The 24,069-nt window shown below is 42.6% G+C and overlaps 2 protein-coding genes across 2 annotated transcripts in view; both read left to right on the forward strand.

The window, feature by feature from the left end:
* sms (spermine synthase) overlaps positions 1 to 11,881 on the forward strand; it is a 47,025-nt gene extending 35,144 nt beyond the window's left edge. The window contains exons 8-9 of the mRNA XM_048602553.1: positions 4,788 to 4,903; positions 11,288 to 11,881. Of these exons, the coding sequence (XP_048458510.1) occupies positions 4,788 to 4,903; positions 11,288 to 11,318 (147 nt within the window). The 3' untranslated portion in view covers positions 11,319 to 11,881. The remainder of the gene's footprint in view (positions 1 to 4,787; positions 4,904 to 11,287) is intronic.
* Positions 11,882 to 22,195: 10,314 nt separating this feature from the next.
* The window catches only part of phex (phosphate regulating endopeptidase homolog, X-linked), a 67,842-nt gene continuing 65,968 nt past the window's right edge, over positions 22,196 to 24,069 (forward strand). The window contains exon 1 of the mRNA XM_048603339.1: positions 22,196 to 22,598. Coding sequence (XP_048459296.1) covers positions 22,481 to 22,598 — 118 coding nt within the window. The 5' untranslated portion in view covers positions 22,196 to 22,480. The remainder of the gene's footprint in view (positions 22,599 to 24,069) is intronic.

Below are 24,069 nucleotides of genomic sequence, written 5' to 3' on the forward strand. Positions count from 1 at the left end.
AAGAATGTGGACTTGAGCCTTGTGTTTATGAATAACACGTCTCAAGGAAGGGTGTCGCTGTCTGTGTCATGTTGCTTTCTGGGTGTAGTCATGTGTCCTGGAGAGTAAGGTAGTTCTCAAGAAAAAATCATCTTATTTTCCCCATGTTGGAGACATAGAACTGGAGTTTCCAATTGCTTATGCTTGTTTATTCAGCATAATCCCCGCGATAGCAGCCTGAACTGAATCACAGACTGTGACCAGGTCAGACCTTGCTTCCATGCTTTTCACACAGGTTTTAAAAACCAGTTGCACCAGCCCTGCTCAAAGAATTGGCTCTCTGTCCTTCAGGGTGAATTCATTACATTGTGTTTTCACAAAACGTGCTCATTTGGCAGGCCTTCAAGGAGGCTTTGAAAACTTAGCCTATGGGTGCAAACAGGTTTGTTGCATTTTCAGTTATTTAAAATTGGTTCACTTGCAGCTGGTTGGTTGACACCGTTTGGAGAGCCACCCTTGAATACAATGCATCTCACAGCCAATTTGCCGACTGCACCAAAAATAGGAACTCTAAACCCCATCAGGTTCCCATCTTAGTTAGTATTACCAATTGCTTTTCATACCAAAAGTGCCACCACAAGAAAATGACACAGAGTGGGTGCCTCATGGCACATTGCTACATTTGTCCCCAAAATGGGCACTGGAACAGAGTTCTTCCTTTTTAATTGTTCTCAATTGCTGGTACCAGTGGTGAGTAATTTTAATTGGCAGCAGTGCATAGTAGTTCTTATTGTGATTGAAGTAGCAATTTAATCACCCACCCTTGGTGGAAAGCGGCTTTCCACTGTAACTTACAATGGGCTTCTCACCTCTGTTGGCTGTTGTGAGAGAAGACGGAAAGAGATTTGCAGAATTGAAGGGCAAATCACCTGATTTCTTTTAGCATTTTTTTTAATGTTGCCCTGATAGTAGACCCTGTGATATTGCAAGATATTCATTAACGGGGTTTACAAGTGAGCTTGGGCTAACGCTGGTTTTCATTCAATGTGTGCTCTGTGGAGGCAATGCAGCTCGTGTGTACCAGATGGTGAACTGCCCATGTATAGCAGTTTTGAAGACGGCAACTTGTGATTTACAGTCAAATGATCAGAGCACTGTTTATATAATTTGTATAGTTATGCTTGCTTTAACACCCTAATAAGTTCATAGATACATGGTTGATGTCATATATTAATGTGTGACTTTTTAAATTCACTTTCCATTTACAAAGTGTTTGAAAATGAAGGCTTCGTTGCCTGCTTGAATGTAAAAGATCACGTGGCATTATTTAAGAAGAAGAACAGGGCAGTTCTCCTCTGTGTTATAATCTTGTTACTGTTTGTGGAGCCTTGCTGTCTGCTGTGCTTCCTGCAGTATGTCAGAGACTACCTTCCAAAAGCACTTAATTGGTTGGGACATCCTGAAAGAAGGGTTGTAACAGAGAAGAGTCCTTATTGAGACAAATGTATGTACAGTTTAAATTACACTTTCGTGGTATGACTGGGAATAGCCTGTAGCAGTGGCTGTGTCCTGTGCACTCTGAATTAAAAATGCTAAATATTTGACATGCTGTAATGAACGGAGATCGCTCTGTTAATCTGAGGCTGTATTCACTTGTTTAAGTGGTTGACAGACCCCTCTCATCCCAGTTTTAGATTTGATCATGAGAAAGTGTTGCACCTTGGGGAGATGCTGGCATCGTGGTTTTGTCAGTATGCTAGTAATCCAGAACCCCAGATTAGTGTTGCAGGGACATGAGTTCGAATCCCAATCCTACCATGGCAGAAGCTGAAATTTGAATTCATTTAAAAGGGAAAATATGGATTAAAAACTGATCGCCCTGCTACAGGAAGGATATCATTAAATTGGAGAGGGTTCAAAAAAGATTTGCGAAGATGTTGCTGGGAATGGAGGGCTTGAGTTATAAGGAGAGACTGGATAGGCTGGGACTTCTTTCACTGGAGTGTGGGAGGTTGAGGGGTGACCTTATAGAGGTTTATATAATCATGAGAAGTATAGATAGGGTGAATAGCAAAGATCTTTTCCCTAGGGTGGGGGAGTTTAAAACTCGAGGGTGTATTTTTAAGGTGAGAGGAGAAAGATTTTAAAAAGGGCACCTTTTTTTTTTTTACACAATGGTTAGTGTGTGGAATGAAATGATGGATGCACGTACAGTTACAATTTTTAAAAGACATTTGGGTAAGTATATAAATAAGAAAGATTTGAATGGATATGGGCCAAACACAGGCAAGTAGGACCAGTTTAGTTTGGGAACATAGTCAGTGTGGACTAGTTGGTCCAAAAGGTCTGTTTCTGTGCTGTATGATTCTCTGACTCTAGCCTAATGGTAACCATTGTTGATTTTTGTTAAAAACCCATCTGATTCGCTACAATGTCCTTCTGGGATAGAAATCTGCCAGCATTACCTGGTCTTGGATTCACGGCAGTGTGGCTAACTCTTAACTACTGTCTGGGCAGTTGGGGATAGGCAATAAATGCTGGCCTAACCAATGACTCCTACATCCCATGAACAAATATTGAAAAGAAACTCAAAATTTCTTTCTACTCATTAAAGTTACCTATAGCCTTCAGTGTTGGGCAACACATAATGGAGTTTCTACACGAGTGTTAGGAGTGTGAGGAGTTTGTGGAGTGGTATTGTGGTGTAGTGACTGGTGAGCTTCACAAGGTAGTGCTAGTTCTGTGGCCTTTTGCTTGTAAATTGGGGGATTGAATGCAGAGGTCTATATCCTGATTTGATTTGATTTGATTTACTATTGTCATGTGTTGAGATACAGTGAAAAGTATTGTTTTCCATGCTATCCAGGCAAATCATACCTTACATAAGTACACCAGGATTATAGAACAGAATGCAGAATATAGTGTTTCAGCTATAGAGAAGGTTCAGAGAAAGATCAACTCTAATAAACGAGAGATCCATTCATAAGTCTGAGTGGGGAAGAAGCTGTTCTTAAATTTTTTGGTATGTGTTTTCAAACTTGTGTATCTTCTGCACGACAGAAGAGGTTGGAAGAGCGTATAGCTAGGCTGGGAGAGGACTTTGATTATGTTGACTGTTTTTCTGAGGCAGTGGGGATGTGCACCATGACTGATTTTCCGATTAGTGAAGTAATGATGCTGAGAGTTCAGACACATTGACCTCCACATGCAGGTTTTTGACTGGCAGAACAGGAGGGCAGAGCCTTCCAGAAGGTCCCTTTGTGTCAATTTAAATGTGAGCTGCAACTTAAGAGCTCAGTCTGTGAACATAAGATCGCATAAGAAAAACCAAATCTTTGAGAGTGTCGTAACATTGTCAGAAAGAAGTCCATAACATTAAAAAAAACAGGTAAATATAGAGCACAGTTCTCTTCCTGCTTGGTCTGCTTCATGTATGCTGCCAGATTCCTCTAAGGTTGAGTTCAAATCCCATCAGGGAAGGTTGTAAAACTGAATTCTGTACATCTGGTAACCTGCAGACAGGCAGCAGGAAGAAACTTATTAAACTGTCCTGTGCTGTAGTGACCTCCTTGATTCATGAATGTTCTTTGGTGCTGGACCCTTCTGCACCCCTGCCTCTCTGTCACTCTTGTCCCAGGCAGTGTAGCTCACTCAGAATGCCCTTTAATTAGACTTAACAAGCAAGTCAGCTATGCACACTGTTGCTTTGAAAGATCTGTCTCCACCACCTTTAGCACAGTGTGCTGAGTCATCAGTATTTACTTGACAGCAATACTAATGATGAGAGAAATGGAGCAAAGTACTAGACAATCTGACATTGATTATAAGACAGAATGACAGTGTGCTGGGTGACCTAGTATCCACTCTCATTATAAAAACAAAATGCTAGAGAAACTCAGAAAAAGTAGCATCTGTGGAGAGAGAAACAGTCTGAAGTGTGACTTGGACCTTCTAGCTACGAGGTCGGAATGCTGCCAGTGTGACTCAAGAACCCTCAGACTTGTTGCTGTATCGTCGTTCCTTCATTGTCACTGGGTCAAAACTCTGGAACTCCTGAAGTTACTGACATTATTGAAGTATTAAGAATGCACAAGTGCAATCCCCCTAGACAGTAACTCACCAACTCAAGGGCATTTAGGAATAGGTAATGAATGCTAGCTTTGCAAGTGGTGCCCAACTCCCAGGACAAAACTAAATTGACAACTGCATCACGGTAACACAGAATCTAATATCAACAACATTGGTCCAGTGATGCAAATTCACTTCATTACAATTGAAATAGTTCTGTAATGTGAAAAAAAAGGCAGTATTGGAGAAGCGCACTGGGTCTAGCAGCATCTGTGGAGAGGAAGACAGAGCTAAAGTTTCAGTGCAAAGATTTCTCTGTAATATAAATTCATTAACTTCTCCACTGTTGTACACCGGCACAACTGTCCCTCATGCATACACCACATTTTTGCTACATGCATTCTCAGATGTCAAGCTTCTGAATTAGCCAGCTGCATATTCGCAGGCTGCATTTCCCCTTGAGATTTCAAACTGGAGCTAACGTCAATGGTTGGTATGACTGGGTGGAGAACCGCCAACATCAAGTTCATTGTTTTTATAGTTGAGTTGTTTCAAATTGCCTGCCTTGCAAGTTCCGAAGTTTTGCTGCCTGACTCTAAACGATAAATCTTCCTAACAGGTCAGTAACCTGCGATCAAAAATCAGATGCTTGAAATCTTACGAAATCTCAATGTGGTTTTAAAAAAAAATTCCTGGAAGAAATTGCCTAATATCTTTACCACTCTTCTTTTGTCCTCTAGGGTAACTGTGCAAACTTGACAGACGCACTAGCGATGTATGAACAGCAGCTGAACAAACTCTACTGCCCTGTGGAATATTCAAAGAAAGTTGTGTGTGTTCCCTCTTACGCAGAATTGTATCCTTTTTCCAGCTCTGTGATGCATTTGCTTTGGAAGTAATGTAAATGTTTGCTTTGTTTTTAAATAGCTGCGCTCTCTAAATTAGTATTTGTGTGTAGGGAATTCCACTTCTGATATTCTCCAGCATTGAGTGGAGCTTAAAGGGGCTCTGTCTTTGGAAACACACAAAATTCCTGATTTCTGATTTTAACTTGAAAGAAGCTTGACCATATGGTGCTCCTGAATTAGAGGTAATTAGTTATGAATTGTGACCCGTTTCATAGGTAAGGATGGTACAATTGCCCTCTTGTCATTAAAATTATATTTAACAATGAAATCATATATTGCAAAATTAGTGCTAGTTCCTACAAAATTTGAACTAATTGTGGAAGGCGTATAGAGCTGATCAGAACAGAAGAGCATATGACTGTCAAAAGAACTAAGCAGTGGAGAGCATCCAGGCAATAACAATCATAACATAGTAATCTTAGGATGTAGTAAAAGCAGGTCCAGAGTAAAACAAAATGGACAAAGTATGATTTTTAAGGGATGAGTATAGTACTGGGAAAAATAAACAAACATTTTAGCAAATGTATAACAACAGTTGGAAACATCTGCGTTGGTCCAAGAGAAAATTAACCCTCTGAAGAACAAAAAGAAACTAGCCAGTACAAGTATTTTTAAAATTTGTACTTTCACAGAATGTGGTGTTGCATGCAATTATAGTATTTATTGTGTCCCAGATGTGACGTAAATAAATAAGAACAAAGTTGAATCATAAAGCATGCATTAAATTCACAGGCAGCCAAGAGGATGACAGTAGGTGATAAAATAACGTTGGGGAAATAAACCAATTGAAACTCAACTACAATGTCAAGAACTCTGCAGATACTTCTTAATTTGTTGTGGACATTGAGAGTTAGACCCCAGCATTTATTGCTAATCATGATTACCCTCAAAAGTGATGGTGAGCTGCCATTCTGTGTTGCTGCAGATCTTGGGCATCAGGTACACACAGTACTGTTAGGAAAGGAGTTCCAGAATATTGACCCAGTGACACAGAAGGGATAGTGATATTTCCCAGTCAGGACTGAGAGTGGTTTGGAAGGGAACTTGCAGGTGGTATTTCTCTCATGTCTCTGCTGGCCTTGACTTTCTAGATAGTATAGGCAGTGGGTTTGAAGGTGCTGTCTAAGGAGTCTTGGTGAGTTATTATTGGTGCAGGTAATGAATGTTGAAGGCAGTGGATATCAATCCAAGGAAGTTTCTTCTGTCCTGAATGGGCTTGAGTCTCTCAGAGTCATAAATAGCAGAAGTGTGAAGAGGGATACGTCGCTTGAGGGATATTAACAGCCCCCAGCTCAAAATGCCAGAAATATTAAATAATTAACATTTTATTAACACAGGAGGCTAGCATGTTGGCGAGACTTTAAAAGCGATCAAAAAATGAGAGGACATTTAAGATGAGGAGAGAGCAGGTATTTATAACCTAACTAGTTTTACAATGAAGCCCCGATCCTGATGGATTGAATCCAGCCGTTCTGAGAGGTTGGAGAAGAGATGTCAGAGGTATTGTTACATGTTTGAAAAAGAAAGATTAGACAAAGAATTAGTGCCAGATGAAGAGAAAGTTGACCTTGATGGTGCTGGAGTAGTAACATTGTGAACCTTTATAAGGTTTCTCATTTGTATGAATTCTGAGGTGTGTTAGAAGTGAGCGCTGAAATGGAACACTTTATTGCAATATTTGCATTCCTACATTTGGAAAGGAGACCAAACAGGCCTGGGGAACTTGAGACTGATTGAATAAATTTGGTACAAGGAATAAAAGAATCCTTGCCAGCAGATGTAACAGGAAAAAAGGAAATTAGGAGCTGAAAATATCCTAGTCATCACAAAAGCAAAGATCATGCTTGACCAAGTTATGATGGATAGTAGGAACTGCTGATGCTGGAAAATCTGAGATAACAAGGTGTAGAGCTGGATGAACACAGCAGGCCAAGCCGCATCAGAGGAGCAGGAAAGCTGATGTTTCGGGTCTAGACCCTTCTTCAGAAATGGGGGAGGGGAAGGGGATTCTGAAATAAATGGGAGAGAGGGGGAGGCGGGTAGAAGATGGATAAAGGAGAAGATAGGTGGAGAGGAGACAGACAGGTCAAGGAGGCGGGGTTGGAGCCAGTAAAGGTGAGTGTAGGTGGGGAGTTAGGGAGGGAATAGGTCGATCCAGGGAGGACGGACAGTTCAAGGAGGCGGGATGAGGCTAGTAGGTAGGAGATGAGGGTGGGGCTCGAGGTGGGAGGAGTGGATAGGTGGGAGGACACTGCCTCCTGCAGTGCCACAATGATGCCACCCAAAGGTTGCAGGAACGCTTGGGAACCCTGCAGCCCAGTGGTATCAATGTGGACTTCACAAGCTTCAAAATCTCCCCTCCCCCACCGCATCCCAAAACCAGCCCAGCTCGTACCCGCCTCCCTAACCTGTCCTCCCACCTATCCACTCCTCCCACCTCAAGCCTCACCCCCATCTCCTACCTACTAGCCTCATCCCACCCCCTTGACCTGTCCGTCCTCCCTGGACCGACCTATCCCCTCCCCAACTCCCCACCTGCACTCACCTTTACTGGCTCCAACCCCGCCTACTTGACCTGTCTGTCTCCTCTCCACCTATCTTCTCCTTTATCCATCTTCTATCCACCTCCCCCCTCTCCCTATTTATTTCAGAATCCCCTTCCCCTCCCCCATTTCTGATGAAGGGTCCAGACCCGAAATGTCAGCCTTCCTGCTCCTCTTGATGCTGCTTGGCCTGCTGTGTTCATCCAGCTCTACACCTTGTTATCTAAGTTAGACGGATGCCTGCTTAACAAGGGAGCATGGGTTTAAGGAGTGGGCAGGCAGGAAAGTGGAGGTAAGGCCACAGTCATGATCATATCAAATGGTGGAACAGGCTGGAGGGCTTCTGTTTCTTGTGATCTAATAGGTGGTCTTGATCTTTATTGTAACGTTCCTTGAGCTGCTTACACTTGGTACTAAAGGAGAAACCTTTGAGTAGAAGTAATAAGGTGATATGCAGAAGGTACTGTTTTTAACTTTCTAAAGGGATAAAATTGAAAAGCGTGATCATGATAAATTTGTAGAGTTGAAAAGCCTGTTCTGTATTGGCAATGTTATGTAGCACTGTAGAACAAAAATAAGAGTAGCAGTCTCTGCCAATTATCTCCGACCAGGCCTAGGAAACGTGAGCATTGCTGCATGCAATGAAGAGACTTTAGTGCACCAAAGATGATTTGAGAAATAGTTTTTCAAAGAAATCTTTTCAGAGCTTGACCTTGGATTATGGAAATAAATGACCATTCAGCCCAGCTACCTGCTGTCCACATTTATCCTCTAGAAGAGTAAATATTTCCTATAACAGTTATACATCTCCACTAAACACCAGAGGTCAAAGAGCTTGGTTTGACAGCAGCCAGTCAAAATATACTGACTAGAACAGCACAAAATGTAATGCTATTTTCTTTCCCATTTATACGTCAAGATTCTCACCCAATTATCCCTTAATTAATATGTAACACCACCTACTCCCTGGTTCCATTTGCTCTCTGGCATCCCTACCAGACCCTACTGGATGATGGCGCCCTGGATATCCATTCATCCCATTTTCCTATCTCTGCTCATCCAGTCTAATTTTGAATATAGTACAAATGCTCATGACTATGCCTCAGGTAAAGTTATTCTGATAGATGCAAAAAAAGCATACGTAAATGAACTGATTGTATTCCACATGGTGGAAATTCATTGAATGTTATTTTAGCCATGCTGTATGTGAAATATATAATGTCCTGGTATCTCAGCTAGGTTTGGAGCCTAGTTATGTGTTCATGTATGTTGTTTTGACTTATTCCTAAGTCATTTCAGTTGTTTTGAAAAACTTGCTTTACTGGGTTTACCTCATCAATGCTGCGTCGTTGCAGATCTTCCCCCGATCTGAATGGAGACAGTAATGTGACTTTTGGTAGAATGAGCACCTATTAATATGAAGCTGTTTTATTTTAAAATTGTAAATGTCTTTGATATTATCTTTGGCTCATGTTGTCAATGAACTTGAAGCCTTGATTGTAGATCACCTTTATTTGATTTGGCCTGACAACGGAATGGCTTTTACAGGTCACGTCAGACTTTCTCCCCAAGGTGGCTTCTCAAATTAGTTTAAATTTATGAAATTCCTGCCTCATTTTAACTGTTACAACATCAGTCATTAAAATACTTAGAAGCTATAAAGATAATAGAACTTTTGGTTCTAGCCAACATTTAATCTTAATGAGCAAATATTTCTCACAATATTTACACAACCTATACTAATATCCTTAACCTGTGTTCCTTTGTCTACCCATTGCAAGCTAATCTCCAATGTTGACCATTTCACCCTTGAAAGCTACAGTGAATTCCATAGCATCTCATCTGCCAGTGCAGAGGTTTCACCAGCCCTCTGTCTCTTGCATTTAATCTTGTATTTATGTCTCCTCATTCCTAAACTGCTTAATTCCTGAAAGTAGCCTGCTGCTACCTGTCCGATCTTACCATTGTAAACATGTGCAACACCTTATCTGGATGGCCTAATGAAAATAAACCAACCTTTACATAGTCATAGAGATGTACAGCACAGCAAAAGGCCCATTGGACCATCGTGTCCACGATAGTCAAAAAACAACCAGTTAACCATTCTTATCCCATTCTCCATCACTTGGTCCATAGCCTTATATGCCTTGGCATCACAAGTGTGCATCTTCACTAAAATATGATGAGGATTTCTGCCTGTACCAACCATACAGATTCCAGTTCCAGATTCCCACCAGCCTCTGCGTGAAAAAGTTTTCCTTATCTTTCTGTACCTCCTCTAAACTTTCTACCCTATCTATGCTCCTGATTAATTTTATACATCTCAATCATGTCCTCTCTCAATCTCTTCTGTTCTAAGCAAAACAACCCCAGTCTGTACAATCTCTCTTCATAACTAAAACTCTCCAGCCCATGCAACATCCTGGTAAATCTCTGCTGCTACAACCTCTCCAATGCTGTCACATACCTCCTACAATGTGGATTTCAGAACTGCATACAATACCCTAGCTACCCTAACCAATATTTTATACAGTTCGAGCATAACCTCCCTGCTCTAAAAGTCTACGCCTCGTCTAATGAAGGCAAGTATGTGCCTTAACCACTTTAATCACCTGACACGGTATTTTAATGGACCAGTGTACAGGTGCACCAAGATCCCTCTGATCCTTGGTGCTTCCCAGGGTCCTACCATTCTTCATGTGTTCCCTTGCCTTGTTTGTCCTGTCCAAATGCATCGCCTGTCACTTGTCCGGATTGAATTCCATTTGCCACTGATCAGCCCTTCTGACCAGCCTGTCTGTATCCTCTTGTAGTCTAAGGCTATCCTCCTCAGTATTTATCACCCTACCAACTTCACTATCATCTGCAAACCTGCTCATCGACCCTCCTAATTTCAAGCCTTAAACCCTTAAACCCTTAGTTCAAGTCTTCAATTATTTTAAGTTTTAATATTTCATATTAATGTGTATACTAGGAAATGTGCATTGTATCCACTTTAAATGCTGTTTTCATATTGCTTATTCTTTCATGGGACATCGACATCGCTTACAAGACCAGCATTTGTCTCCCATTCCTTACTGCCCTTGAACTGAGTGGCTTGTTCTGCTATTTCAGAGGACAGTTCAGAGTTTTGGGTCTAGAGTCGTTTAGGCTGAACCAGATAAGGATAGCAGATATTCTTAGTAAACCAGATGGGCTTTTAGGTGAGGATTTTAAAATAAATGCTAAATATCTCCAATTTGATTATCAGCTTGGTGTTTAACTTCCTGTGTGGCCTTGAATCCATTCTGATTCTGTAATCTCCATGGAACACACCGTTCTCCAACTTTGTTGTCCCACCTTAGCTTTACCAAATGTGTATGCCACTGTCCATGCCAAAAGCTCGTCTACATCACTTGCTTTAACACGCCCTTTAATGTTCTTTAATTCCTTGGCCAATCTTCAGGCTATCTGTTCAAAAATCACCTCCCTTGACTCAACATCCATTTCTATTCCTTTATGAAGTGCCTTGTGATGTTATCCTGCTTGTAAAATTATTCTGTAAGTACAAGTTATTGTTTCAATATGGCTAAGTGGTTCCATATGACCAAACAAAGCTCCACAAACTGCTCTAAGTACATGCAATACATTATTGTGCTTTCATGTAATTTGTCAGACTATTGCAACAGCTCAATTTTTATGTGGGCGGTGCTTCTAGAAGTGGAGTCTTTAGTCTTAAATACTTACAGATAGAGATGTGTCGAGTATGTAAGCCTCAAATTGTTTGATTTCCTTAAGATCCTTGTTCAGATGGGTGTTCTACACCGTATGGAAAAAGTAGAACGTAACTTTTCAAATCAAAAGTTGCAAGTTATTTTATGAAAAATCAATAAAGTTGGTAATCATAAGGATGGCAGAGCTATGTGCTGCATGATGCTTTTTAGGCTTGCACCCTGGTGCATGCTGTTTCTCAAACTGAAGTAATGCTGTGTACTTAAATCAAGTCTACTGGCCGAGGTGTCTTGCATTGTGCTGTGATGCAACTTCTCATTTCAGGAAAGATGCGACTTGTATATTTTGCAGGGATTTTTTTTTTTAAAGAGAAAGTGACTAGTCATTTGCATTTTAAATGGAGGTGCAAGGAGCAACGCTGACTGCACTGGACCTCCTGAATGTCGTTGTAAATGTGAACCTAGATCTTTTACTTTGTGGGTGGGTGGTAGGTGAATTCACAATTTTGTATTAAGTGGTGATTTATTCCAGTTAAGTTTTTTTTTGTTCTTGATTGTCTTTGCATATTTCAATCTGCGGTATCATACTCATGTCAACCATAATCAGTTTGGAAGTTAATTTCTTTTAATTTATTTGCTGCGTTTTTGGAATAAACACAACTGTTGAAATGTGTTCTATTATTTCTGCATAAAGTCATTACTGTAGCCTTTTGCGATGGCTACTGACAGAAGAAAATTGTTGAGCACTTCATGTATTGAAAGAAAGGGGGAAAATCATTGCTGGACCTTGTTCTTTCTCTGTGTGAACATTTCTTGACTGTTACTTTGTCCAGGGAAGTTGCTAATATTAGGGCAATATTTATTTATTCATTAATCACAGAAGAAGTGTTTTCTTTCCTGCTCAAGGGAGAATGTTTTCATTTTTATCAGCACTGAGAACTAAGCAACCTCTGTCAGTGTTTATTTTGGTTAAGATATGAATGAGCAGCAGGTTACAATGGCATCATCCTAATCATAAATTTGTTTAGAAAATGCATAATTGATGTTTCTGCATGCATGGGAATGATAATAGCCTTTGGAAATGGGTCTAAGCTCCAAGAGACTAGAAAGTGAGAGGCTTTGGTCTCCTAAATCAAATACAGAACAACTATAAAAGACAGTTTGTATTGCATCCATCCACAGTTACTTTTGCGATTGCCCAATCTCTCTTGTAAATCAAATGCCAACGACCCTACACCATCGAAATGGAGTCAGAACAAACAAATTTGCAGGTCCCACCAAAGGTGGTGTCTCCCAATAGCAGTGAACATGGGTCAGAGATTCGTCTGTAGCCTGCACGTATATGTGCCCCGCACCTCTGCTACAGCCTCACTGAGCTGCCCCTGCAAAGTTAACATTGACTGCCACCCTTTCTATTTGATAACAGCATGCAATGAAGGATATTGTTGTGGTTAATAGCTGATGCAATGTTAATGATCAGGAAGTATCCTTTTAAATTGCTGCCCCTGCCACCCCGATGCAGACCAGAACTGACCACATTTCTTTAACATGGAAATTGAGAAGGACAATATCGGACACAGAAGGGGGTTTTCTTTTTAATGCAAAGTTTGTGGGGATTTTGACGCTATCAGCAATAGAATTTTGTACCCCATTCCCTTTCCATAATTTGTATCGTTTGTCAGCCATTGTCTTAGTTCCTGTCGACCTTTCCTAATAGTATAAGTCTTAGAAAAAGTAGCATCAAGTGAGAAAAGCTGGTAGTGACAGTAATTCTGATAATTGTGAAATGCTTTCTGCGTGTCAGACAATTGGCAACTACAAACAGAAGTGTTGCGATTTTTAAATTTTGAACCTTTGCACTGAATGCTGCTCCTTCTGTGTAGAACTGTGAACAACTGCAACGGCACAAGACTTTATAATGGAACTATCAATAGCAATTTAGTTCTGTAAGGAAAGAAGATGCACAGGAGTGCAGTAAACCTTACAATAAAGGTCTTCATAAATTACCTTTTTGTTTTCTCTTAAACTTGTTGTCATGTGTCTCCATCAACATTAATAAACAGTGTTAAAGAACATTAACAAAGAACTCTGCAGTATTTTCAGCCTTCCATAAAGTGCTTAAACTGACAACATACTGCACTCTTCCTCATTGTCTTCTTCCCTGTGTAAGCTGCTTGTGTTGTCTTTCTGCAAGAGAAATTCACCTCGAGTAGAAGTTTTGCAGGTTCTGTACAATCGGGGAATTCCAAGACCCTAAAAAGAGCAGGTGTAACCTGTCAAGCCTAGTGGCGATTTTACTATATTGAACAAGGTCACAATTTCCTACTGACTGTGTGTATTGATCATGGTCTCTTGGTACATCAGGGTACCAGTATGGTTCTGTGACTTGTTTCCTTTTGAACAAATAGACAATTCGTAGCAATTGATCAATGGAGAGCCAATGCCATAAAACTTATCAAGAAATTGAGGTGTATAAAATCATGATGGGCATGGATAGGATGAATGCATGTAGTCTTTTTCCCAGAGATAGGGAATTGAAAACTAGAGGGCAAAGGTTTAAGGTGATAGGGGATAGATTTAAGAAGCTCCTGAGGAGCAACTTCTTCACGCAGAGAGCATAAATGGAGAGGCCTGCTACAAAGTAGTTGCGGCAGGTACAATAGCAACATTTAAAAAAAACATTTGGATAGGTACGTGGATGGGAAGAATTTAGAGGGACATGGGCAATTGGAACTAGCTGAATGGGCCAGTTTAGGCCTGAGGGCCTGTTTCTATGCTGTATTACTCTGACTCGAAATATCCCAGACAGTCGGCTGGGCACATGTATGAATTACTGGCCATCGCATGTTAATTATCACTGCGTTCAGTCTGTACAGAATTGAAAGCAAAATGAGGGGAGTGTCTTTGGCAGTGCTATTAAGGCACATTCTCCAGTAAACTGGTTGCCAGTGCTTCATTTGGGCTCCACGAGAGCCACTTGGCAGCAGATGATGACTTGCTCTGGTCAAACAGTTGCATTTCTGAGGTGAAAATTGCTACCACACTCAGCCAAAGATAGTCAAGGAAACACAATAACCTATCAGGAAAGGATCTAGGGCTTCATAACTAGATATTGAGTGGAAAAGCAGGGGAAGCAGGCTGAACTTATATCATGTCTGACTAGACCATAACTGGACGGAGTATTGTATCCAGTTCTGGTCACCATATTTGAGCAGAAATGACTCATGAGCCAGTTGGATATTTACAACAATTTGGTGGTCACCACTAATACCAGCATAAAGGTTACTGGAATGGTCTCTTGTGGTGGAGTCCCTACCTCTGAGCCAGGAGGCTTGATATCAGATCCCGCCTGCTCCAGACATGTGTAGAGTAGGTTGATTCAAAAATACCTAAAAGTTACCGGTAACAATTCCCTAAGACCCCGAACCAATTTGCCTAACTGTTAATGAAAGGTGTTTATTAATCTGCAGTTGAAGTCTATAAAAGCACAGGCCTTGTGGTTATTTGTCAGATAGGGTGTGACTTTTTAAAGAGAGCATTGCTGACCAGTATTGCAATCTGACCATTTCCGTTTGGTAGTTGGGGTTTGTATGTTGAAAGCTGCTTATGAAACAGAGCTTTTCCTTGTCCAGTACTTTTACCACTTTTTCTTTGGATGTGGTGAATGGATTGTATTTTATAAGCTTTGTGGTTAGTATCTTCCATCAGAGCTACCTTGAGTGAACTATCCAGATTAAGTTCCACTGGATGGATTGTCCTGCAGACCGTAACACAATTGCAGACCTCAGGTAAGTTGTCGTCTAGAGTTGGAGAATTCTTGATACTTCACAAGACAGCATATTCTGAATCATCTGTGATCTATTTAACTGAGAACTTAGGACTCTGAACTGCCTCTTGCGACGAAAGTTAAGGATAAGATATTAGAAAAGTCACAGTAGTTTGGAGGTTATTGGTAGCAAAGATTGGAAAACTTTTTAAAACCAGCAAAGCATGGTTTTTTTTTAAAGAAAATGGATTAGATTGAGAGAAAATTAGAAAGAAATAGAAGAACAGGCAAAGCTCTGACAAGTATTTAAAAGTGGAGACAGCAAAGCCAGAAGCTGTGGAAATACTGATGGGAAAGGAAGAAATGGCAGCGTGTTTCAAACCTTACTTTGTATCAGTCCTCCTGCTTGACGGCACTAAAGGCATTCCTACAAAAGCAGCAGCAGGAAAAGTGTAAACCCCATCACCATCACCATCACCATCACCATCACAGCCGTAAAAGAACTAGAAAAACAATTGGGAATAAACGTTTGCAAGCCCCCGGACCTAATGGTTTAAAGCTGGAAAGAAGTGATTGCAGAGATATCCAGAATTCAGAACTGACTAGTGCTTTTCCAACCCTCTGGGACCTAATCTAATACTGTATTAAAGAAAGGAGGGAGTCAGAAGGGAAGAAACTACAGTCCAGTTAGTCTAATTTCTGTTGTTGGGGAAAATGATAGAATCATTTATTAAGGTTTAGCATTTCAGTGTTTAGAAAATCGTAATTTAGTCTGGAAGATTGGGGTGGCACAGTGGCTCAGTGGTTAGCACTGCTACTTCTCAGTGCCAGGGACATGGGTTCAATGCCACCCTCGGATGACTGGGTGGAGTTTGCACATTCTCCCCGTGTCTGCGTGGGTTTCCTCCCACAATCCAAAAATGTGCCGGTTAGGGTGGATTGGCCATGACAAATTGCACATAGTGTGCAGGCTAGGTGGATTAGGTAAGGGAAATGGAGACTTGCAGGGATAGGGTGGGATGCTCTTTGGAGAATTGGTATGGGCTGAATGGCCCAGTTCCAACTGCAGTGATTCTATGAAGAGTCAGCATGGTTATGGGAAAGGCAAATCATTTATGACAGCTTTAAAGGAGGTAGGAAGTAGTGTGGATAAAGGAGAACCAGAAGATGTGTTTGGATTTCTAAAAGCTATGGATAAGTTGTCACGTGAAAGATACTGCTCGTGGTGTTAGGGATTATGTGTTAGCATGGTTAGTGATTTTGCTCAAACTGTTTGGCCATGTTATAGCATACCTTCAGGCATCTGGGCCTTGAACTTCTGGGCCACTACCAGTGCACCACAAAGCCCTCTATTAGATACAATATTGGCCAATTACCAGCAATCATAGACAGGTCATTTTTAAGTTGTCAAACTAATGATTCGAGTGCCACAGTGATCAGGACAAGGGGCTCAACAATTGAAGGTCTACATTAGTGATTTGGATGAAGGGGAAGAGTGAATTGTAATGCAAGTGTATGATCATGGTACTGGAGATAACCACAGATGAGAGACCACTGCAAAGTTGGTGAACCCCACCGAAAGTTATATAAAGCAGTCTTCAGTTGCAGTGTCAGTTGGTTCCTGAGAGGGGCAGCAGCTTTTACAACTTCATACTATGCATCAACTTGAGAAAGTGGGAAGAGAGTACAAACCCCTTTCCAATGTTGGATCATCCTTGCTTAGGACAAGCTGAGGCATCTTCCTTTTGAGGTTGTCATTTTCTTGATCCTTTTGGTCCCTCTCCTTCCAGACATCTGGACACAGAACCTTCCTGGTTTGTTTTCCTTTTAGTACTGATGATAATTCTGGGGATGAAAGCCTGTGGTCCATAATAAAAGGAACAACTTTCAACAGCTGATACTAATGCCAAAACTATCTTTTGCCAATTACTTAATAACCTAAGCATTTACTAGTCAACCAGTTAGACTGGTAGCTTGAAGGTTGGCAACAGGTCAACTCATTATAGAAGGATGATTATGAATAAGTACAGAGGCTTATTTAAAAAAAAAACTAACCTCCTCTTGAGCCCTCATTGATCCTGTTCCTTAATGCTGAAAGATTCCAATTTATATTGGCCTTTGTTCCCCCTTTCTGACACATCTTTTCTAATTCCTGCTTTGTAAACAAAAAAAAGGGCAATTGCTTTCTCTCTCAAATAATTTGGTTTCTGTTGCCTGTGGTTTATCAGCTGATAAGGAACTGGAACGTGCCGGATCCTCCAAACAATTTCACTGGGTGCAGGACGCATTTTCAGACTATCCTTTTGATCAAAAGCTACAACCTTGACTTCATAAAACCTCCCTTCATCAGGATAATAGGTCCTGACCCAAAACGTCGACTTTCCTGCTTCTCTGATGTTACCTGACCTGCTGTGTTCCTCCAGTTCCGCACTGTATTGACCTCTCAAATGCGGTTGGGAGGAATTTCCAGGATTATGACCCAGTGTCTTGGCTTCTGTTTTTGTTCAAGGGTAATCCCCAGGCTGTAGATGGTAAGGGACTCCACAATGGTAATCCATTGAATGTCATGGGGCAATGTATTTAAAAGATTAATCTGTTCAACAGTGACTGCAGGATAGGTCAGAGGCTAGGCATACTGCAGTGAGTAACTCCCCTCCTGACTCCCCAAAGCCTGTCTACCATCTACAAGGCACAAGTCAGGAGTGTGATGGAATACTCCCCACTTGCCCTGGATGGGTGCAGCTCCTACAACTCTCAAACAGTTTGACTCCCTCCAGGACCAAAGCAGCCCGTTTGATTGGCATAAAATCTACAAACATCCACTCTCTCCACCACTGACGGTTGGTGGGAACTGTGTGTACTATCTACATGATGCACTGCAGAAATTCACCAAAGATCCTCAGACAGCACTTTCCAAACCCACAACCACTTCCATGTAGGAAGACAAGGGCAGCAAATACATGAGAGCACCAACACCTTTAATTTCCCATCTCAAGCCATTCACCATTTCTGTCCTGGACGTACTACAGTGTTGCAGCAAAGCTGAACACGAGCTGGAGGAATAGCACCTCGTTTACTGCTTTGTCACCTCACAGCCTTTAGGACTCAATGTTGAAATCAAAAGTCTCACAGTACTGAAATTCTCCTCCAATTTGATTACAACTTGCCCCGCTCCACCCTCTCAACCTCCCCAGATGACTCTTGCTTGTGCCTTGAGGCCTTTGCCCTTAGCAAAGCAGACCCATTCTCTCCTATCCACACTTTTTCATTTACACCAGAATGGTGTATTGCCTCCCCGGTGCCAGGATCTTGGAGAGGGTGCAGCATATTCTGAAAGGTGAGAGGGACCAGCAGGAAGTTGTTGTACACACTGGAACTAACGACAGAGGATGAGATAAGGACTAGATTCTGAGGAGAGAATATAGGAAGTTAGGCAGGAATATACAAGGGAGGTCCCCCAGGGTAGTAATATCTGGAATTCCCTCAGCGCCACGAAGTAGTGAGGATAGGAATAGGAGGATAGAGCAGATGAATGCGTGGCTGAGGAGCTGGTGCAGGGGAGAGGGATTCACATCTTTGTATCATTGGAATCTCTTCTGGGGTTAGAAGTGATGTGACCAGCATAGGAGGAATATTGCAGTTGAATTGGAAGGGGACTAATATACTAGTGGGGAGATTTGCTAGAGCTGCTTCGGAGGATTTAAAGTAGTGAGGAGGGGGGGGGGGGGGGTGGGGTATCCCAGAGAGATGGTGAGGAAGGAGAGCAGTCTGATCCTGATACAGGAAAAGGAATAAGTCAAACAGACAGGGCAGGTAGGGACAAAGCAGAGAACAAGGTAGGACTGATAAATTAAACTGCACTTATTTCAATGAGCGAGAGAGGCCAATTTTGATGGTATTAGGCAAGAACTTGCAAAAGTTGATTGGGGGCGGATGTTTGTGGGTAAAGAGCTGGAAAATGGGGAGACTTTCAGAAATGAGATAACGAGAGTCCAGAGACAGTATGTCCTGTTAGGGTGAAGGGTAAGGCTGGTAGGTGTAGGCAGTGCTGGGTGACTAGACAAATTGAGGTTTTGGTCAAGAAAAAGTAGGAAGCATATGTCAGGTATAGGCAGCAAAGATCGAGTGAATCCCCAGAAGAGTATAAAGGCGGTAGGTGTATACTTAAGGGAGAAATCAGGAGGGCAAGAAGGAGACATGAAACAGCTTTGGCAAATAGAGTTAAGGAGAATCCAAAGGGATTCTATGAATACATTAAGGACAAAAGGGTAACTGGAGAGAGAATAGGGCCCCTTAAAGACCATCAAGGTCACCTATGTGTGGAAGCACAGGAGATGAGGGAGACATTGAACGAGTATTTTGCATCAGTGTTTACTGTGGAGAAGGATACGGAAGCTAGAGAATGTGGAGAAATAAATAGTGGCCATATTACAAAGTTGGTGGTGCTGGATGTCTTAAAACGCATAAAGGTGGATAAATCTGCAGGACCTGATCAGGTGTATCCTAGAACTCTAGGAAGCGAGCAAAGTGATTGCTGGGCCCCTAGCTGAGATATTTATGTCATTGATAGCCAGAAGCGAGGTGCCAGAAGACTGGAGGTCAGCTAACGTTGTGTCACTACTCAAGAAATGTGGTAAGGAAAAGCCAGGGAACTATAAACAGGTGAGCCTGACATTGATGATGGACAAGTTGTTGGAGGGACAGGATTGACACATATTTGGAAAGGCAAGGACTGATTAGGGATAGTCAATATGGCTTTGTGAGTGGGAAATCTTACCTTACTAATTCGATTGAGCTTTTTGAAGAAGTAACAAAGAGGACTGATGGGGGCAGAGCAGTGGATGTGATCTGTGTGGACTTTAGTAAGGTGCTCGACAAGGTTCCTCAGGGTAGACTGGCTAGTCAGGTTAGATCACGTGGAATAGAAAGAGAACTGGCTATTTGGATACAGAACTGGCTCAAAGGTAGAAGACAGAGTGTGGTGGTGGTGGAGAGTTGCTTTTCAGACTGGAGGCCTGTGTCCAGCAGTGTGCCAAAAGGATCAGTGCTGGGTCCACTGTTTTTTTTATCATTTATATAAATGATTTGGATGTGAACATAGGTGGTATGGATAGTAAGTTTGCAGATGACACTAAAATTGGACGTGTAGTGGACAGCAAAGAAGGTTACCTCAGTACAATGGTATCTTGATCAGAAGGGCCAATGGGCTGAGGAGTGGCAAATGGAGTTTAATTTAGGTAAATGCGAAATTGGATAGGCAAATCAGGGCAGGACTTGTATACTAAATGGTAAGCTCCTGGGGAGTGTTGTTGAGCAAAGAAACCTTGGAGTGCAGGTTCATAGTTCCTTGAAAGTGGAGTCGCAGGTAAATGGGATAATGAAGAAGGCGTTTGGTATGCTTGCCTTCATTGGTCAGTGTATTGAGTATAGGAGTTGGGAAGTCATGTTGCAGCTGTGCAGGACATTGGTTAGGCCACTGTTGGAATACTGCATGCAATTCTGGTCTCCTTGCTATGGGAAAGAATGTTGTGGAACTTGAAAGGGTTCGGAAAAGATTTATGGGGATGTTGCCAGAGTTGGAGGGTTTGAGCTATAGGGAGAGATGAATAGATTGGGGCTATTTTCCCTGGAGTGTGACCTTTTCGAGGTTTATAAAATCATGAGGGGCATGGATAGGGTAAATAAACAAGGTCCTTTCCTGGGGTGGGGGAGTCCAAAACTAGAGGGGCATAGATTTAAGGTGAGAGGGCAAGGTATAAAAGGGACCTAAGGGGCAACATTTTCACACAGAGGGTGGTGCGTGTATGGAATGAGCTGCCAGAGGAAGTGGTGGAGGCTGGTACAATTACAACATTTAAAAGGCACCTGGATGGGTACATGAATAGAAAGGGTTTAGAGGGATATAGGCCAAATGCTGGCAAATGGGACAAGATTTATATTGGATATCTGGTCGGCATGGATGAGTTGGACCAAGTTTGTGCTGTATATTTCAATGACTGTATGACTCTGTGACCTGTTTTATACCTCAATCCTTCTTTACCACCAGTAGTACTCCCTTTGTATTTTGTTCTCGTTGCCCTCCCAATCTGTTCCACTTGCTCCTCCTCTTCTGTTCGACCACGCTCAGTTCTGAAAGTGTTGTAGCAGACTCAACTCTGTTTCTCTGTTTTTAGTCCCCAGAAGACTAGTAGTCCAGTGTCATTACAATTGCACCCCTGTCTTGATTCATTAGGGAAGATTGTGTTCATAATCCAGCCCTACTCTGACTGATGTAACTGGTGAGTGACTGATCAGCTGGACCTAGGTCTTTTCATGTTTGAATGCTTCCTTCAGGCTCTCAAGTGTGGCCTTTTTCAGGAAGGAGGTGGGGTGGTAGGACAGTGGAGGGGGATGGAGGGATTGAGAAGGGGAGTGGAACAGGGTAGAGGCAATAGGTGTTGAGAGTGGGAGGGAAGGGGTGTCATGGGTGGGAGTGTGATGGGGCCGGCCAGTAGGTGAGAGTGGCAGGGCAGGTAGTGGAGGGGTCGATGTGGAAGGGAGATGGATGGAAGAGAGTCAGAGGGGAGGGAGTGGGAGTGGAGAAATGGCAGGAAGAAAGTGGAGGTGTGAGAGTGTGTAATAGAGTAATAGGAGGGAAGAGGGAAAAAGTGGTATGAGGATTGGGGGGAGGGAAGAGAGGGCAAGGTGGGAGAGGGAGGAAGGAGCGAGTTGGAGGGTTCTGGATTTGTTATCACCAGTGCAATGTCACCTCTCTGTGACTTTGACAGTAACTGTGAATGGTGGAGCAGTGTGGAAATCTCTGTAGCCTGTGTTAACCCTGACAGCTAGCTCTGTCCAGTTTAGAGTTGTTGCTGATGTGTGCGCACCAGTTTATGAGGCAGTGACGACCAGTGTGATCAGAAATAATGTGTGAACTTCCGAGGCAGACTGAAAGACCAAGTTTGTGTGCTTTTATAAGGAGACTGTCCCTGGGCTTTGGCAGTGTGCTGTGCTGGAGGAGCAATCTCTGATTCCCAAATCAGGGCAAGTTAATCTGTCCAGTACATTCAGAAAACGGAAAGCATATGACAATGTGAAAAATCTCTCCGTCAGAAAATAGCTTCTGCACATTGCAATTCGAGGTAACTGAAAGATGAGAAATTGCCTACCTCATGAACAAGGTTCAGAGTGCTGTGGTGCTGACATTTGTCTGCATTGTTGCTTGTTTTGATGGTCTGAAGATGGATTGGATATTGTGTCTGACTGGGACACATACAGTTTGCGATTTGATAAACCGCTGGGCTGTCACTCAGGGCAGCTGTGTGTAAACAGAAATCGAAGAGTCTCGCCAGACACAGCCAGGAGAGGGAGAACAGGCAGTGACAGCTCCTGGTCTCTCACACAGTGTGTGTGGATACTGCAATGTAGATACCACTCCTTACCTCAAGCTAAACACTTTGCTCGAGATTTTTTTCCCAGGACAAACTCAGAGAGAGAGACAGAGAGGAGATTGTGCACATCATACAAATGGAGGTGTTGGAGAGTCCAAAGCCTGTGAGGGGGAGATACCAAAGGACGTTGCTGAAAGGGACCCTCCTGGTGTTTGTAGCAGCAACCCTGGTTCTGAGTATTGTGCTGGCTCTCGGTAAGTGGCAATGAACGGGAAGGTGGAGCTGTTCTGCATGTAATGACATGCTATACATGCTGCTGCACTGGAAAAGTTACATCTGTTTTAAGAGCCCCACGGAGGGATGTGGGATTATATAAATGGGGCAGTCAGACCGTGGCATATGCACAGCATGCTGACAGGACACAAGGAGGCCGTTCAGCCCGTCTGTGCTGGCCCTCTGCTGCCCCCATCCCAGCCATTCCTCCTTTTCCATTTGAGGTAACTTTCCAGTTCCCGTTTTTGATAGCTTCAAGTGAACCTGCCTCCCCCACAATCTCAGACAGTACATTCCAGACCCTAACCACTCGAGTGAACCTGCCTCCCCCACACTCTCAGACAGTACATCCCAGACCCTAAACGCTCGAGTGAACGTGCCTCCCCCACACTCTCAGACAGTACATTCCAGACCCTGACCACGTGCTGCTGCATGAAGAGATTTTCCCTCATTCCCCCATTTCTTCTTTGGTTAACCACCTTGGTGTCCACTGAATAATTGCCCCCTTTCCACTCAATCCCTTGATTGAATATCTTCTCAGCTTTCCCTGGGAAGAAACAGTTCTGACTTCTGTGATCTGTCCATGTAACTGAAGTTCCTCAGGAGAGAATCATCCTCGTGAGTTTTTTCTGCACCTTCTCCCAGAACTAAACACAATGCTCCAGCAGAGACTGATGTAATATTTTCCAAAGGGTCACCATAGCTTCCTTACTCTTCGATTCAATACTTCGCTAAACAAAACTTAGGGTGTTTTCTCCCTTTCTTCACCACCCCAATAACTTCTGTGTGCACATTCTCTGAAATTTCTCAGCTCCTGCCCCTCCTGTAGAATTTATTGTTTGATTTATATTGTCCCTCACTGTTCTTATGAACAAGTCAATCCACCTTTTGTTTTGCTATATTTAATTTCATCTGCTGTATGTCTGCCCATTCCCCCATGCTGTGTGTGACCTTATGAAGTTCTACTTTATCCAGATCTCTCTTTGTGCTTTCATGGGTTGAGGGCGTTGTTGGCAAGACAAGCCTTTGGTTCACGTTTCGACATAGCTTTGAACTGTCCAGGCCATTTCCATCAAACATGTCTTTGTGGGTCTGGAGTGACATGTAGGCTGGACTGGATAAGGCTGGCTGATTTCTTTCCTCTAAAGAATCATTAGGGTTTTACGATTACACCGCTGCCATTAAACTCTCATTTTAGTGGGATATTTCATTGACTTGAAATTTAACCATTTGTTGTGGCGAGTCATAGACCATTTCCCCACAAGGGGAATCTGTATCTCTGGACATGCTGCTTCTGTGGGATCAGAAAGCAGGGGGATTACTCTGGGATATTAGGTGCCAACTGGTATGCTGCACTGTCGGAGGGTCAATGCTGAGGGAATGCTGCACAGTCAGAGGGTCACTGCTGAGGGAATGCCACACAGTCAGAGGGTCAGTACTGAGGGAGCGCCA

The sequence above is a fragment of the Rhincodon typus genome, chromosome 11, assembly GCF_021869965.1.
Source record: "Rhincodon typus isolate 14 chromosome 11, sRhiTyp1.1, whole genome shotgun sequence".
NCBI classification, from domain to species: domain Eukaryota; kingdom Metazoa; phylum Chordata; class Chondrichthyes; order Orectolobiformes; family Rhincodontidae; genus Rhincodon; species Rhincodon typus.